Source organism: Corvus hawaiiensis, chromosome 10 (assembly GCF_020740725.1).
Source record: "Corvus hawaiiensis isolate bCorHaw1 chromosome 10, bCorHaw1.pri.cur, whole genome shotgun sequence".
Classification (NCBI taxonomy): Eukaryota; Metazoa; Chordata; class Aves; order Passeriformes; family Corvidae; genus Corvus; species Corvus hawaiiensis.
This window is the reverse complement of record NC_063222.1, coordinates 27,662,659-27,680,785: the sequence shown is the minus strand read 5'-3', so window position 1 is coordinate 27,680,785 and position 18,127 is coordinate 27,662,659. Positions and strand designations below refer to the sequence as shown.

The 18,127-nt window shown below is 47.2% G+C and overlaps 1 protein-coding gene across 12 annotated transcripts in view; it reads right to left on the bottom strand.

Annotated features, from left to right (window-relative positions):
* Window positions 1-14,134: 14,134 nt before the first annotated feature.
* The window catches only part of PLCH1 (phospholipase C eta 1), a 57,968-nt gene continuing 53,975 nt past the window's right edge, over window positions 14,135-18,127 (bottom strand). For 11 of the 12 annotated variants that reach the window (XM_048314597.1, XM_048314596.1, XM_048314599.1 and 8 more), the window contains one exon: window positions 14,135-17,299. In XM_048314597.1, coding sequence (XP_048170554.1) covers window positions 15,195-17,299 — 2,105 coding nt within the window. In that variant the 3' untranslated portion in view covers window positions 14,135-15,194. Of the gene's footprint in view, window positions 17,300-17,600; window positions 17,630-18,127 lie in introns of all 12 variants that reach the window. The other variant, XM_048314605.1, reaches the window with a different exon arrangement.

Genomic DNA, 18,127 nt, shown 5'->3' with positions numbered 1-18,127 from the left:
GCAACATAAAGCTTAAATGCTGTCAAATGCCAAAGGATGTCCTCTTCTAAACAAATGCTAATTAAATTAGTAGCAAAGGTAATTACATTGACCTTAAATTCTGGATGTATTAAGCCACATTCAAATGGAGACAATTAATATTCAGTGTCATGTCTTTCTGTACTGATATATTAACATCTAATTCTTAATGGTGTACAGTTATTAAATTAAGGATCTATAATGTACTGACCATGTCCTTGATCTCTGTTTGTGCAGCTCCTTGAGCAGTTGACTGTGACACTCCCAGTGCCAGGTGCCCCCATCCCACAGGTGACACAGGACAGGCCTGCAGGTCAGTGCAGGATTTGGTGCCACGGCTCTGTCCTTCTTAAATAAGCTCAGGTGAGTTAAAATTGATCCCAGAGAATTTCATTTAAAACAGTGTCCTTCACACAGCTTAAAGGAACCTTTGGGTCATCCCTTCCAGGAGTTATGAACTGTCACAAGGATGCCACCCTTGCCCTTCCAACACCTCCATAGCAGCAGGACTTGGGAAAGGAACCTGGGAAAGAACATCAGGAGCTGGAGGGACAGGACAAGGGGAATGGCTTCCCACTGCCAGAGGCAGGATTAGATGGGATATTGGGAAGAAATTGTTTCCTGTTCTCCTTGGAGGAAGAACAAGGGCAGCACAAACCTCCATTCAGATTTAGTCAAATCACAACCTCCAACGCGCCACCACTCATGGCAATGACAGCATTAAAAAACCTACTGAAAATAGAGTAGAACAGTCTTAAAAGGCCATTCTTTGGCCTTTGTCCTGTGCCTGACAACTGTCCCTGCCAGCTAGAGGGGGGGTGGTTTGTGACAGCGGCTCCTCCCAAAGCAGCCCCATCCCTCATGTGGAAACAATGCCCAGCCTCTTGGCGGGGCTGCATTTCGGGCTGAACCCTTCCCGTGTTCAGGGCACCCAGGGCTCCTGTGGGGACTGATGACTGACAATGTGTCGAGTTCCAGGTTTGTCGATGCACAGCCTATTTTTAGTTGATTTATTTTTAATTTGCCTTCTGTACTACCCTTACTGCTGCAAGATCCCTGAACTGCATTTCCCGTTGCAGTGCTCACCCCTGTCCCACTGCGCCTCACCTGCAGTCACTCCAGGAGCATGAAGTTATGCCTATACTATATATTATGTTATATTTTGGTGTACACAGGAGTCACTAAGATCACAGCTTTGGTCCCTCTGTGCTCTGCCCTGGGCTCTGACACTGGAATGATGACATAAAAAAACCTGCACAACTGAGATATTTCAAAGTATTATCCTCTAGCCTCCCCAAAGTAGTTAATATGCTTTAAAATGTCAATAAATGAATTTTCTCCTACTAAAATTAAAAGTTTTGGATGGTTCTCTCCTGATTGGTCAATAATACGGACAGAAGGAGCTATTTTTGAAGCTCTTCACTGACTTCAATGAACATTACAGGAGAGCCTGGGCCTTAAACCACAATTTCTACTCACTCTGACAAATCATTGATTTCCTCACTCTTCTGGCTGGGAGGAAGAGTTCTCCCCATCCATCCAGGTATATCCACCAATCTCCTCCCAACATTATCTCATCACAGCAATATTCACCCACAGCACAACATTCAGTGCCATTCCTAAAATGACAGCTCCCAGACACAGGGAAGCCTATGATCCCATCATTTAAACAGCCTCATCTTTAAATGCTGCACCTGGAAATGCATTTTAAAATTTAGCATGAGATAACATTAACAAACTCGCAGTATTGCACTTATCCCTTATTTAAAAGGCTTAAGATATATCCCTTTCTCCTTGTATAAACCAATTCAAGTTATATAATGTATGTGGATTTACTTTGCCCCAGTTCCAGCTGGCAATATATTGCTAAGCCAAGGCTGTACAATTGCAATTTGGCAGAAAACAGGTCAGGATTTTATTACACATCAAAACTCTCAAACTGTTCTGAATGTTTCAAATTAAAAAGGCAAATGGAAAATAACCCTTGTGTCAGAGTGATCCTATTCCATTTCCTTGCTCATAAATTTATATTGGGGATACATTTTATTAGTTCTTTTGCTGCTTTTTCCACATCTGTACGTGCAGTTTGTTGTGACAAATCCTGGGACAAAGCAAGGGTGGGAGTGCACGGATACAGGAGGAGGGGGCACCTGGTCACCCCTGCCCCACCCAGCCACAGGAAGGGCTCCAGCTCAGATCCTACAGGGAAAAGGCAGCTTCAGGTGAAGAAGGAGCAGGAAGACAAAGAATGATGTGGGAAAAACCTTACAGGCAGTGGGCTGAAGGTTTGGTGATCCTGGCAGGACACTGGGCTGTGACCCAGGCCACAGGAGGGACACTGGGCTGTGACCCAGGCAAACGTTTGGCTCCCCGAGCTCTTTAACAAGGAGCTCATCTCTGAGCAAAGATCTCCCTGCCAGCAACCCGAGGGCCATCGCTGCCCTTTCAGTGCCATGTCCTTGGAACCAAAGCATCTGGAATGTCAGACTGCTCCAGGGCAGCCCTTGCTAACCCAGCAGATCCATGAATTTCCAGCCTTGTCCTTCCCTGGCACATGAGGTCAGTGCTGCCTGTGAGCCGTAGTCGTGGCTGCTTTGGGCAGATTCACTGTGCCTTGTGCCACCCCACTGCTCAGCCACTTCCTGGCCTGCCCTAATCCTCTCAACATTGTATTTTTAGCATAATTACAGCTGTTCACTAATTTGCTGCTAACAGATCATTCCAAGTTCATTGAAGGAGATACCAGAACTACAAAAAGCCTCTTTGAATCTCCACTGCCAATTTTAACAAATATTAAGGGGCCTCTAATAAGTCATGTTAGTACTGAAATCAAGCTGTATATTGGCTCTTTTGGGAAAAATATCTTCATAACAACATAGACCTGAAACTAATTATAGATCTTAAATGATGGGACTGTCTTCCACCAAACAAGACATCCCAATATAAGCTCCTACTGTCTCTGAACTCTCCTTTCTCCACCCTTCTACCTGTGTGATGTCAGTGTTGTGTGCCTCAATTTCATAAACAGCAGCTGCTCCAGGAAAACAAAACACAGATCATTTCCTTCCTTATTAAATCTCCTTCCCAGCTTGTCTTCTGGATTTTTAAACAGCCTATTACTGAATGATCCCTCTACATATTTTGATATCAATACATCCTGAGCCTGAGACTGCTCCCCTGCCACATCTGCACATTGATTTTTTTAAGGAGAAAAACAGGACCTTTTCCTTTCCTCAATCCATTGCAAAGCTGATCATCTAATCTTAAAGATTAATGCAAGCATATAAACCCTGGAATGCTGTCATTCCTGGCTCAGAGGCAGTGGGATGTGTTATGGGTGGCACCCCAGGGGTGGGTACACAGGGTTTTGGGAAGGAAGGGAGACAGGGCTGGGAGCAGACAGAGGCAGGCACACGAAGCAGCTGGAGGAGCAGCCCCTGGAGAGGGTCTGCAGGGGAAGGGCAGGATGGAGTGGTGAGCATGAACTGCTGGCCACTCACTTTGTCTCCTCTGGTTAACAGAGAGTGCTTTCCTCCAAGGACACAGTGATACCCTGATCCCATCACTCAGTGGTGTTTTTAGGGCAAGGGAGGTATTTTTTAGCCTGAAATGAGGCAGAGCTCCCCAGGGAGAAGAGGAAGTAGGCAGCACCTCTGTCTGTGCAGCTGCACAACCCACACCTGAGGCTGCCCACCAGCCCATGCCCCGGGCAGCATCCCAACATAATTCCAGGTACTGCCATGGCTCCTTGGCTTCAGAGAAGAGCATTTACAACTCCCCCTGCCATTAAAATGCTTAGAAGAGTAAGGGTGGCTCAAGCCTGTCTAAACAGTTGTCATTTATTAACTTATGTTTTATGGCACCAGCTCTACTGCTGCAAGGAATTAGTCATTTATTTAGTTCTGACATTTCCTCTCCTGTCATTAAATTCAGTCTTCTGTATAATACAGAGAAAATAAAACAATTCCCCCATAGCTACTCAAACTTTATGTGTAACAATTCTCTGAACAAGATGATGATTGTGTGGGCTGAAATCTCACAGAACTGCAGTGGGACTCAGGATCATTTCCAGATAACTTTAAAAATCCTATTAAAATTCATCTATATTTTTTATTTGTGTCTCCTGACATGTGAAAACTCATTGCACACAAATCAATGAATTTTCATTGCCACAAATGCATTTCCCCAGCACATCCTTGCACACAGGGCTTGATCCCTGTTCCCTCCCTGCTGGGTACGGATTGCTGCCACACAAAAGGAGCTGTCAACAATCTTGGTACACACAAGGCAGATTTGCATGTTCTTGGGGTTTTGTGACTCAGTAAAACACACTTTGCTGCAGAATCTGCCATTTCCTGCTGGCACAGGGAAAGGTGCTGGGCATTCCCAGTGTGAGGAGTGAGCCAGCTGCTGGACAAGTTAAGCTAAGGACGAGGAGCAGGAATTCATGGGCTGTCCTTAAGGGATGGCTTTATTGCTGCTTCACAGAACTATTTGCTCCACATCCAGGAAACACTCTCTCCTCAGTTTGCTTCCCTCCATGGAGGGAAGCCAGGACTGCTGGAGGTTAGAGTGCCTGCTGGGAGCTGGGCAGGGCAGCTCAGCTCCCTCAGGGACGGGCCCTGGACACTGAAATCAGTGACTCCAGAGATCCCAGCTCTTGAGGGCACTTATCAGCCACAGACAGGACTGAAACTCAGCTCCTACTTTGAATTACAGAAATAAAACCCCAAACATTTTTCTCTGTTGCCATATCCCAAGATTAAACACACTGCAATTCAATAAAGCAAATGCTGAGGAAATAAATTCTCCTCTCTGAACACGAGTGTAAGGAACTAAGGATGACAACACAGTTGTTGATCATCTAACAAACTAAGGCAGAACCATGTGCACATTTAGCAAAATAATTAGCTCAAGATGCAGGAATGCTAAACAAAAGTCAGGCTTCACTGCATTGATCCATCAGAGCTCTTGCCTTCAAACTGGACCTGGCACAATGCAGTCCTGTCACAGTGGGAACAATTAATCATGGGAAGTCAGATGATAGAGACTTTTCTATCCCTATCCAACAGTTCACAGATTTAAATATATATGACTAGTGAGATATTTTCCATCATATTTTCCCATCTCCTCAGTTTCTGTCATTTCCAGGTACAGGTCCTCTTGCTTTTGTTTTATAGAGAAGGAAGAGATCTGCTGTACCTGCTGATTTTCTTGGCATATATCCTCCATGTTCAGAGCATGTGGCAGAGGGGCTTTTGAGAGTCACCCTTTGTTTTCAAATGCAGATCCACTCAGGTTTATCCCACTGAATTGTAATTTGAAGTGTACTATTCTGCATATGGCACTCTGATTCTTTGTTCTAGTTTCCCGAAAGCAAAAGGATTTGACAAGGGGCCAAAAGAGGAAGAAGTGTGTGAGCAAGTTCCAGCTGCACCTCAAGAGCGCCTGCTTTGCTTTAGGAAGCTCCTGGTCTCCATGGTTACAGAGGAGTTGAAAAATAACGATCCAATGTTACCTGAAATGCTCCCATCCAGCATGAAAAATAACCCTGCTCAGGATGCCCCGTGCTGACAGCCCACTGGAGCACGACCCACATCCTGCACAGCCTGCCCCGGGGGCTGGCTCCAGCCCTCTGCACGGGGTGCTGATGGACATTCCCTTTGCTCCTGCTGCACATTCCCCTTGCTCCTGCTGCACATTCCCTTTGCTCCTGCTGCACATTCCTTTTGCTCCTGCTGCACGTTCCCCTTGCTCCTGCTGGACATTCCCTTTGCTCCTGCTGCACATTCCCTTTGCTCCTGCTGCACATTCCCCTTGCTCCGGGCGCACCCAGCCAGGAGCTGCCCAGCACCCCAGGCCCAGCCCCAGGGGCCAACCCAGACAAGGCACCCCTCACCCAGGGGCAAAAAGTGCCATGAGCTGGGGCAGCAGTGGGAAAGCTCCAGTCACACCCTGTGTCAGAGCCAGCCCTGGAGGCTGAGAGCTGCTCCTTAGGCTGAGCACACAGAAGGGAAAGACACGCCTGGAGAGCAAAGCCACCCCGCAGCTCCTCCGATACAGATGGCATTTGTTTCATTTATAAAAGGGCAAAGAACAAAGTCTCTGATTCACATTAAAAAAATCCCAAAGAACCAAATTCCAAAACCCAGACCAAATCCCCAGACATTTCAGAGAGCCCAGTTCTCCCCACGCTGCTCTCCTGGCTGTCCTGGAGCAGCAGGAGCTGTGATGGAGCCAGGGAAGGGAGGGACACCGACGGTGGGAAGGGCTGACCCTGCACACCCGGTTTGACTCAAAGCCCATCTCTACTGCCACATGTTCAAGCTTCTCGGGCTCCTCCTGCCCACACCCGGGCTGAGGATGAGCAAGGGACGAGTGTCCCCAGGGTGGAGGGGCACTGACTTCACGTGTGCCACCAAGGAGAGCTCACTCATCTCTGGCTCCTAAAGATGCTGACTGCTTTAGCAGATGATTTCTGTTTTCCTACTATCCCTGCTGATCAACAAGTGTAATGAATCTTGACAACACAATAAATCCACCAGTGAGAAGTGACATTCACCAGTGAAAAGTGACATATGCCAGGGCTGCCATATGGAGAGGCCATGAGGGCAGCCCAGTGACAAAAAAAAACAAAACCATTTTTTGTCTACAGTGCAGAATAGCAAAAAAAAAAAAAAAAGGGGAGCCACACATGAGAGATGGAGGAGAAAAATTCCAAACAAATTCTGCCCCCAGACAACATATGCCTTCAAGAAGTCTTACAAACCTGACACTCCTAAGCATCTCCAAATAGGTTTATTAAATACACTGAAGTTTAACCTGTCCCCTGGAAATCAAACGATCCATTTCAGTCTGGAGGAGCTGAGTGTTACTCAGACACTGACAGGCAAGTACAACTCCCAAAGAGCACGAGGCACCAGCGTGACACCTCAGCTGTGACAAATCTGTTCTGCAGACACTCAGGGTCTCTGCCAGCACTGGCAGCAGAGACACATGACAGCAACAGAACCCGAGTGTGCAAGTCCAGAGCTGGATCCACCCTCAAGGTCTGAGTGATTAATTAAACTTTACAGGTGTCTGTCTAGCAGCTCTTTAGTTATTGTGCCCAGCTCCATACTGGTGTTTGTGTGGCTCAGGGGGCCAAGTTAAACCCAAGAGGTTTCTGTCCAATCCTTCCCCGCTGCTGCTGCCACCCCTTGGTCCCTTCCCGCTGCCTCTGAGTCCCCCAGGCCCAGGTGTGCCCAGGTGTGCCCAGGTGTGCCAGGCCCAGCGCTCAGCAGAGAGGCTGCAGTTGCTGAATGGATACATGATCTGGAGAGGTTGCCAGCTTTTGCAAACAAAGCTTTGTGTGTAATTCTGGGTAGCTCAGGAGCTGCCTGGATAGAAAAGCCTTTGGCAGAAGGGTCAGATCCATGTCAGATGGGCAGCCCAGGGCTCCCTCAGCCCCTGAGCTTCCCCATCATACTCTGGATTGGTCTTTGCAAGATCTCCAGCAAACTCTGTTCCTTTTTTCTTCTTTATTTCTTTAGGCTTAAGAAAAAGCTGCTGCCGATGCATTCAGCAAAGCCCTGTCAGCCAGTCTGCCTTGCTGTGGAATATTAGCAAACAAGCACTTATGGTAACACAGCCAAGTTTAACAAGATCTCCACTTATTATCCAGTCATTTTTGGTGGCAGAATATGGCACTGCTGTCAGATCCATCTGTTCAGTGCACAGCCCATGCATAGAAATCACCTCGTCTCACACATGGGGAAAGATTGGGGAGAAATCTGAAGGTAAGAGTGAAAGATGAATTAAAGATCTGTTAATAAATAGTGAGAACTCAATTAAGATAACTGACTGTCTGAGAGCAGCCAGGGTTTGTTCTGGTGTGGAGGGGGTGAAACTTCTGTCTCTCTAGCCCAACACAAATAGGATTTGTTGCAGCCTGCACAGATCAAATGCTATCCAAAGCCTGGATCACCACAAAGTGATACAGACAGGAGGCACAAGAGCATTGTTGGGAAAAGCCATGGAAGGAAAGCCTCTAAGAAGGTATCAATTTAAACATTTTTTTTTTTCAAAAACCAACAAATTAACCTGATCGCTTGCCACAAAAACCACTGCTGGTGTAGCTGGAGTTACTTCCTTGGAAGAAGTGGAAATGGAATGAAGAAACTAACAAATGCTAGAGAAGCTTCAAGGGACAAATATATATCCCTAACAATATCCCATTATTGTTTATCCTTTTACATCTAAGAGGTTGAAGGAAAGGTGGTCAGCAAGAGAACAGCTGCTGGAATGATTTCCTCAACAAAAGCAGGAGGCTGCCATTGGATTCTGCTGGGGGTGAAAACTGTGAGCTCTGAGGGGTTGTGTTCCTGTCCCTCCTGCAGAGGAGATGCCTCAGGAAAAGTAACTGAGAAATCCAAACTGGATATCATATTCCAGTTCTCACCAATCAATCAATAACGGTTTGACTAACTCTGAAACCATTCCAATAAAAAATGAATATAGATCCATTCAGCAACTGCAGCCTCTGGACTGTTGAGCCTGGGAAGGCTTTGGTGGATCAGCACCCCAGGACTGCCATCACTCCCCACAATTCTTTCACTTGAAAACAAATGAAAATATATGGGATGCGTATGACCAGCAACTCAGAATTTTGGTCTAATTTAGATTATTATATGCCTCAAACAAAATACATGGAGTTACTCCTTGTTCAAAGCTTCCCATCAGAGCAGCACTGGGACTTGCTGTGTGAATTCCTCCTGCTGAGCTTTCAGCATCTCCATTATGTGCAGCAGGAGGTGCTGCCAAAACCATCCCAGAGAGAGGAACCATTTCCTCCAGCTCTGGACTGAATCCCTCTGCACCATTCCCAGCACAGACCTACAGCAGAGCAGGGCCTGCTGGCCTGATGATGGATGAGCCTCAGTTACTGGCCAAAGAAACACCTCCTTTCAGTCAAAACAAGGGCTTTTCTGCAAGGAAATCAAAGGGACAATTCCTGGACATGTGTGCATCAGCCCTTTTTCCCTCACTCCTGTTGTCAGTCCAGCAGCATTCCTGCTGCAAGGCTGGCTCAGCTCTGTGCCTGGAGCAGGGGCCAGAGGAGCTCCTGAGGATTCATCTTTCCAATTAAAAACTATATTGATTGGTAAATCTTGGTTTTTCTCATGAAAGCACATATTGGCTTCAGGAAATGCTGAAAGATGAAATCCTCTGCAGTCTTCTCTCTCAGCTTGGATGGGGAAGGATGCCACTGCAACCAGGGCCTCATAGTTTCCAAACCAAACTTCCATCTCTGGTGCCTTCGAACAGCTTTAGATGGACCAAGTCTGGACAAGCAGGCAAGAAACAGACCCCACCCCAGCACACGCCTGGGGAAACTCCACCCACTGCACCAGTACACTGGATGCACACTGTCTAAAGCACCCAAATTCAGCACTCAGTTGTGTTCCCTCATTCTGTTGAACTCTGCACTGCAAGAGGATCCTCTCGGATGCAGCTGAATTTTCATGTTACTGAAAAAATGTTACCAGCGCTGGAAATAAGAAAGTCAAATTAACATGACTTGCAGCACTCTGCAGCTCTCCATATTCTGTTCTCTGAGCAGTATTCATTTGCAGAACTCCACTGAATTTAAAAGTGTCACTTCAGACAAACACATCTTTAACTGAAATAAGATTTTGACTATAAATGTTTAAGATGTGAAACACTGAATTAAAGAATCTACTTTAAAGAGCTTGTAAGTTAAACAGTGCTTGAAAACTCATCACAAATCAATCATCTACTTCCAGACATCTGTTTCACTTAAAAATGTGCTTCCTTAAGTCTATTACTCCTTAAAATGGGATCACATAAGAACTGTCTGACTGCACTGGCGAGCTGAAGTCTCCCCCCAGCTGTACTTTATTCCCCACCCAAGCCACGCCACTGGAACGGGGCTGGAGCGGAGCAGCAGCGCTCGGGGAGTCGCTGCCAGCCCGGGGCCCTGGAGCGCGTCCGACTCGGTGCCCCAGCGCAGCGCTGGTCCTACCAGACACTGCCAATCCCACACAGGCTGCAGCAAGGTCTGATCCCAGCTCGGCCCTTCTCCAGCAATCGTCTGCTCCTCACGCCACCGCACAGAGCACTGCACCCAGCGACGTGGTTCCTCAAGGAAGGAGGTCACAGCCCTCCCTCACAGCTACAGGGCTGTCCCACACCCAAAGTTTTGGGCTGTCAGACACCAGAGTTCCCACCCCTGGTGTCACTTTGTACATGGCTGCACTCCCTGTGTACTGGGATTAGATCAGAGAACAGTGGAGTTTGGAAGAGACCTCACTGATTTGAGTATAAAGGAACCATTTCCATGTTGTTATGAAATACGACATGGAAGTTCACATTTTTTTTTAAATGCACCCACCAGGAAAAATGGGATTTATCTTTATTTGCAAGTGCCCAGCCAAGCAACCAGTGAAATTCAGACCATTCAGAACCTCAAACTCCCTTTTCACCATCCTTTCCTGTGTTTTCACTGCACACACACACACACAGAACCAAAGCAGCAAATCCATGTGGCTCCACCCGCAGAGAGGCTGATGAGCTCCTCAGGCTGGAGCTGGACCCTCCAAATGCTGCTGGGACTGCAGCAGTGCCAGGCCAAAGGCAAGGCTCTGCTGCAGGGGGTTTTCACGTTAGAACCCCAGCTGTTCCTAAGGCAAGGACTAACAAAGCCCTGCAGCAGCTACAGCTGCTCTCCCTCCCCTCCACAGCCCCCCGTACACACAAACACAGCCACGTCCATCTGCCAGGCCAGCCCCGGGAGCAGAGACAAGGGAGGGCCAGGTAACTCAGCTGCACCTGGACTGCAAACACTCCTGCTTTGGTCCATACCTAGACTAAACTCACATGCAAAAGAAGGTATTTCCACTTCCATGGCTTTCTACACACACAGAATTCCACCTCAACTAGGCCAGCCAGGCACTGCGCATTTTAATTTCTTTCTGTCTCAACTAACACAGGACTTCAAAAGATAATCTCTGATAGAAATTCAATTTATTTCTCCTCCTGCACATCTAAGCAGATCTGTAATCAGTGTAATCACTGTGCCACTGCCTCGTGTGTGACTGAGGGTCCTGCACATGATTTTCCCTGTTGCAAACATGAACAGCATTAAAATCTTATCAAAACAAATCCAAATGAACATCAATCCAAGAACAAAACTGACCCAGCATGCTCCTGGGTGAAAATCTGGCTGTTCTTTCATGAAATGTTTTATTCTTACATAGCTTAATCTTATTTAAGATGCGAATGGGAAACTCAGGATGAAAGTCCTCCTACCAAAGCATCAGCACAGGGGCTCCTGTGCCAGGAGTGAGGAATGTGGAACGGCTCCCTAACACCTGGAACATTCTGTACCACTGGTTAAAGCAGGGGCAGTTGATATTCCAGTAAACAATCACATAAATGTAACTGGAGACTCTTTCTGGTTTTGAATTAGAAAATATGTAATTTCTCAAAAGTAATATTCCAAACCCATCTGTTCTCTGCAGATTCTCGAACAGCTTAATTTATGCCTTCTTTCATAAATTAGCAAAGCAATTTAAGCCTGCTAACCCAGGATGCGAGCCACTAGCCTTTCGTAGGCAAAAGTAATTGTTTATTTTGCATTGGTGCAGATTCTGCACTAAAAAAAGTCTTCACTAGATGGATTTTCAACAAGCTGCAGCCTCGTTCAGACAGTTTAATTAATTTTGGGAGAGGACTAAAATTGAATGGCCTTATAGATGTCTGAACTGCAGATTGCTGGTCTGTTCCACCCATATGTCTGAAACCCCTGGCTCTAAACAATGCTGCTTGGAATCCACACACCAGATGTTCCCATGGTTTAAAGACTGAGTTCTGGAAGTGCTGAATTTCCTAACTCAGTGTCCCTTCAGTTTATGATCCAGGGCACAAAGCGGGACAAGGAGGCATCTGCAGTTTTCCCAAAGTGTCCCATTCCCACTGAGTTTCAGAGTTGCTGCACAGAGCATGTCACCTCCAGGCTGGATTTTCTGGGACCCCAAATCGCTGCTGCAGCACCAATTCACAGTGACACAAACACTTCTGACCCAGAGTGCCCCATACCAGCTTGGGGCTGGTATCACCAGTACTCACCAGTAACACCACATCACCCAGACACAGGAGGATCAGCAGTGTGGCTCAGGTATCTCAGGAAAGCTTCATGGCAGGAACATCCCCGCTGGAGCAGCTAGATTGGCAGCAGGTACATTTGTTTATATTGCTTCCACTCCATGAAAAAAAATGAAGCTTGTTCATTTAAACTAAAAACTGAAGAAATACGATATACTGATATATATGTAAATATATATATATGTAAAGATTATAGAAATCTTGAATAGATATAAAATCCATTGGAATTGAGACTATAACCTGGTATAGAATGCAGTAAATCTCCCTTAAAATAATGGGTTTACAGCAAGTGACTTCACTGAAGAGTGACATCTGCCCATCTCCAGTTCACCTTAGCCTCCCAATTAGCACAGAGAAGACTACAAATTAATCAAATAAATGGTGCCTTTAGCTTTCTGTTCCATCTTTTGTCCTTGCCCTACATTTCTACTATTTGCAAGTTCCAGATTCAGAGCAATATGGAGAGTTCTAAGTAAAGGAGAAATTACTGTTTATACCAACTCTGATCTGAAAAAGAAACTGAAATTTTGAGGTTTCAACATCTTTATACACTTATAGACCAGTTCCTAATCCTGTGAAACCTTGAGCACTTATTTAACAGTAGGCCCAGAACAGCCCCCAAAGCTGTGGGGGTCTGACCCCTCCCTGTCCTGGCCCCAGGAGGAATCCTCACCTGCCTGTGCTGCAAGGACAGCACAGACTCAGCTCCTCTGCATCTCATCTTCTTCCTTGCAAGCTCTGAATGATCTCCATTTCTAGCAAATTGAGAGATGGTCAAATGATTATCTTGTAGACACCTGGTGCACTTGCTTTAATACAAAATCCTAAATTTAATCCAAATGTATTACATGTGCAAAATGATATATGTGTTAAAACACGTGTTTAAGGACCAAATCCAATTCTAAATACAACCTATTGAAATGTAGGTTCTGCAGACTGAAACCTCCCTGTTTTACCATCACCTTTGCAAACAGACACAAGAATGGTCCTTCCTCAGTGCTCCATGTGCAGGCCCAAACTGCAGAGCCCTGGAGAGCAGCAATCAGTGGGAGTTGGCACAAGCACCCTCTGCCCTCTCACCTGTGCTACATCCCAACAAGGCTGGGAACTCCCTGGATCCTCTCTCTGACTCCAGTCCCTCCAGGCTCAGAGGCCCCAGCACTGAGAGCTGAGGAGGTTTGGCACAGCCCAGTGCTACACCGCCAAAACCAAACTGGCGCAAACAAAACAGAATTTGAATCTCAGTGAGAGGAGGGGAAAACCGCACAAGCACCAAGTCCAGTGAGACAGTAAAAACCACTGAGGCTGATGTGCCTTTGGCTCCAGCTACTCTACAGAAACCCTGCCCTGCTCCATTAGCCAAATGTCACTGTCCCCATCTGGATTAACTTCTAAAATTAAGAGGAGAGTATAAGAGATTACGTGTTAAAACAGTGCTGCAATAATCTATCCTGACCTCCTGCAAGCATCACACAATTTTCCTAAATTAATTCCAATTAAAGCAAGTTTTTTTCACCTCCTGCAATGGAGAGCTTCTCCTTTGCTTCCTTACAAGGCACTTTTACTAGGCTTCAGCCACACCTCCCAAACTGCATCCTGGGTATGAGACAGAAATTCAGGTCCAAATCTTAAAGGATTAATCCAGTGTCTGGTTCTGTTCCTCCATGGAAAAATGCTCTTTGTTTAGAAAATCCACTGTTCTCTCCCAAGCGATAACACAGCAACTCTGTGTTAGAGCCTAAGTGGAACAGTCAGACTCAAATGTGGCTCCTGATCCACAAGGGAGACCAGAGCTCAGCTGCCATCTCCAGCCAAGAACCACCGTGTGAAATGAAGGATCTTCCCTTCCTGCATCTCCTGCCAAGACAGGTGTGTGCAGTCACTAACTGCTGCTGGATTCAGCACCAATCTATCTGCTGAATAGACCTTTTTCAGAAAACATGTAACCAAGTGCTTAAAAATCTATTTTAATGATGTTTTCAAGAATAATAATACTCTGCATTACAAAAGAAAGAGGTAAAAGGTACGTCTTTGACATATCAGAAAAACTTACAGCAAAGGCAAAGAATATCTTCCAACCAAAATAAAGCTATGTTGTTCCCTACAGGGAAGCTTCAGGTGTCTGAGAATCCTTCACCCAATTCACTTTCAGCCTTCAAAGAAAAGGGTAAACAGTCAAAACAGTCACTCTACCATGTCAGCTTTAAATATTCCACTGACTGTCGACAATTTAGCAATAAAATTACAAATATACAGAAAATGGATCTGCTGTATCAAAGCTACTCACACAACCAAAACAAAAATACATAACGAAATAAGCAGAAATTAAGTGTTTTCATTCATAAAAGCAGAATTACTCCCACATTCCACTCTGTCCCAAATCAGCATTCAACACAGTAACCAAAAAGGAAGACAACTGTTGTCATATTTTGTAGAGAGGGCAGAAGACAAATCTACACATGACTCACAATTTTGGACTAACCCTAATTCTACAAACCATTTGCTGTAGAATCACAGTTCATACATGAAAGCATGTAAAATTAATAATAACAATTCAGAACAAGTGATGCTAATGAAGGGTTGCTGCCTGTTGGGCAGAACAAGCCCCAGTCCAGCATTCCAGACACCACAGTGCTTTGGAGAATCCTCACAAAAGGCCAAAAGTGATCACCAAAAGTGTTTTTCCAAGCAGGAGGACAAGACACAAGGAAACCAGTATTGCCTTCAGTGCAATGTCAGGCTTTGGAGCACAGCATTACAGACACAGAATGCTACAAATGCACACACGGCCCCGCACTCCCTCAGGTCTGGCCCAAAGTAAGGCAGCCCTACGGCCGGAGGGTGGTTCCTACTTCCCTCAGCTCTGACAGGAAGGGGCACGTTAAATCTCCACTGATTCACGGGCATGAAACTGCATTTAGAAATAACTTAAACCCTCCTTACAGCTCCTCACTAGGCCGGTTCACTGCAGTGCAGCAGCCGGGAGCCCCGCGGCTGTACCTCGGCACAGCCTACAGCCTGAGCAAGAAGTAGACCTCGGGCTGCTCCTGGGCGCCGGGCGGCAGCCGCAGGCCGGGCCCGTGCCCGCAGAGCCCGTGCCCGCAGAGCCCGTCCCCACAGCCGCGCTGCAGGGCGGAGCAGGCGCCCTCCGGCGCTCCCCGGCGCTCGCCGGGGCAGCCGTGCAGGTAGCGGCCGATGCAGGAGCCGGTGGAGTGCCTGTTGGCGGCGTGCGGGGGCCCCGCGGCCTTGTTCCGCAGCACCACCCCGCCGACACCGCTGCCGTCGCAGGGCCTGGGCTTGCCCGCCGCCTCCTGCCGCTCCCGGGCGCGGCTGGCGATGTTCCGCACCCGGCTCTGGCTCCGGGACGACAGCTTCCTCACCAGGGCCCGGGAGCAGTCCTCGTCCATCTGCCTGGAGCACAGGGACTCCCGGCTGTCCTCCTGCTCCAGGGACAGCAGCTTCCGCAGCTGCTCCGTCAGCGCGTCCGTCGAGTGCGGCCTCACGCCCTGCGTGGCAGCCGCTTTCCTGTCCCTCAGGCCTGAGGAGATGAAGCTCCTGCTGATGTACTGATACTTACTCTCAAAGTTGCAGGAAATGTCCTCCGAGGTCAGGTCTCCCAGACTCTTGGACTTGCAGGGGCTGCTCTGCTGGATGGCCGGGTGTGGGGGGAACGGCAGAGCCCCCGGGAGCAGCGGGCAGGCTGAGCTGAGCTGGGGGGCACGCACTGCATCCTTGTGCTTCTCTGAGTGCTGCTGACACAAAAACCCAGCGTTCTCACACGTGGGGAAAGGGAGCTGGCTCCCGGCAGTCCTGAAGTTCTTGGAGCAGTGCCGGGCAGCAGCACAGAGCCCGGCAGTGGTGCTGCTCCCTGAGGTCCTGTCACCACCATGCCCAGGGTCCTGCTTCTGCCTCAGTCTCAGAGGAGAAGCCAGCTGGCTCATGTCCTCCCGTCTGTACTCACAGGCAGTGACCAGGAGGTCCTGGGAGTCCCCATCCACCTCTACGAGACTGCTGCTGTCCGAGTGCTCCCCAGTGACAGGGGGCCCCAGTGCCTCCTCAAAGATGAGGCCGCTGGAACCAAAAGAACTGGCACACTCAGGGGCTCCCCAGCTTGGTCCAGATTTTGTACCACAGTTCCTTTTGGGATTTGCGTTTAGCATAGAGAGGGATGAAGAACAAGGAGAGCCAGGCAAATTATTTTCTAGACTATTTAATCTTTCCTTGCACACTAATTCCCTGTGGCTGTTACATTCAGAAGCTGGAGATGCCTCGTGGATAATTGCGTACGTGGAATACTCTGCATCCTCCAGGCTGGAGAACATGGCTATATCTGGAGTGGAGAATAAAGGGGATTTGCTGGATTTTGTGGGAGTGAAGTTGTGCCTACAGGGGCTGCTCAGGTCTGCAGCCAACACGTGTGGGAGTGCAGCCCCCAGCCTGTGGGTCTGGCTGCTGCTGCCATGGGGGCTGGAGACAGGGGGAAGGGGAGTTTGGTCATCTGTGCCATCAAACTGCCCAATGAGAGCGGACACAGCGCTGTCCAGCTCACTCTCAGTCGAGAGAGAGACTTCATCAATGAGGTGAGAAATGTCACTGTCCTGCAGGGCCACTGTGGGGTGACAGTCAGGGTCCTCAGAGCACACAGCAGAAGAAGTATCAGTCAGGGAAAGAGGTGCTGCAGTGCTTTTCCTCATATTGTATTTGTGATCCTCCACCTCTGCTTTCTGAGAAAGAGAAGTCCCCATGAGAGCGATTTTCCCTTCCTTAGACCCTTTTGTGTCATCTTCCTTTTTACTGTCTGCACTGCTTTTGTGGTGTGATTTTTCTGTGGGAAGTTCAGAGTCAGAGTCCTGCATTAGTGGGACAGCTCCATCAGAAAGATTATTCTCCTGATAGTCCATGAGGTGATTTGCTTGAGCTACGCCATTTGCAAAAAGCAAATGTTCAGGTTGCTCCTGTGGAGGTGGTACTAAAGAGTCAGCTGTAGAATCCCTCTGGTCATTCTCCTTCTTGAACTGAGATGCTAAATTTAAAGCATTTGCCTTTTGCTCCGAACATGGAAGAACCAATTCTTTCAAGCTCGTTTCCTTCCCATTTGTATTGTCATCACTGTTGGCTAAATTAAATGAGGAACATATTAGTGGCATACAAGACTCTGCTCTGTCTATCAACAGCTATTTTGTCCTTAGACAGACAAATGGAGAACGCAAAATTAGGTACAGTTGTGACAGAACTTAATCATGGGGTTGTGCAGGTTTAGTACAAATTATCTGAGTGATATGAATAAATGGAAAAATACAACTGCAGGCACTTCATTGAAACTTCCTTGGAATGTCTATTACATCAAGCAGGTGATGTAATATTTGTTGTAAGTAATGTTAATGAGGTACCACATCATAGCTTGCACGTGGCATTACCTTCAGCTGTGTTCCTAGTCACATTTGTACTATAAAGAAGCGTGGCAATAAAGACAGAACAAAACAGCTCTGTTAAAACACACAACACTTGGAAACAAGATGCATGCTTCAAGCTGAGTCAAAAGCATCGAGTAGATGGACTCCGGACTGCTTTACACATGTGGTTACTGCAAAGTGTTACAATACAAGGATTTCATTTGCATCTTCTACCAGCAAGCAGCATTCACAAGGGCAAGGGTTTGAATTCCTCAAAATATACATATTGGATGTTTTCTCCACCAAATCCTCTTGTCTTTCTATGCCAGATCTGAGCTCTGTGACTCACTCCCTTGGAGATTTAATTAAACAGGGACTAAAGAAGTAAACTTGGCATAACAGATACTGGTTTTAATGCTTGCTAGAAATCAGGTACTCTTGAAAGAAGCAAGGGGAGCCCCGACCATTCACTGGCAGCGACTGAACCCCTTGGTGGAGTAGGAACTGCTGCTAATGAACATGGCATTAAATGCCCATCTCCAAAATCTGGA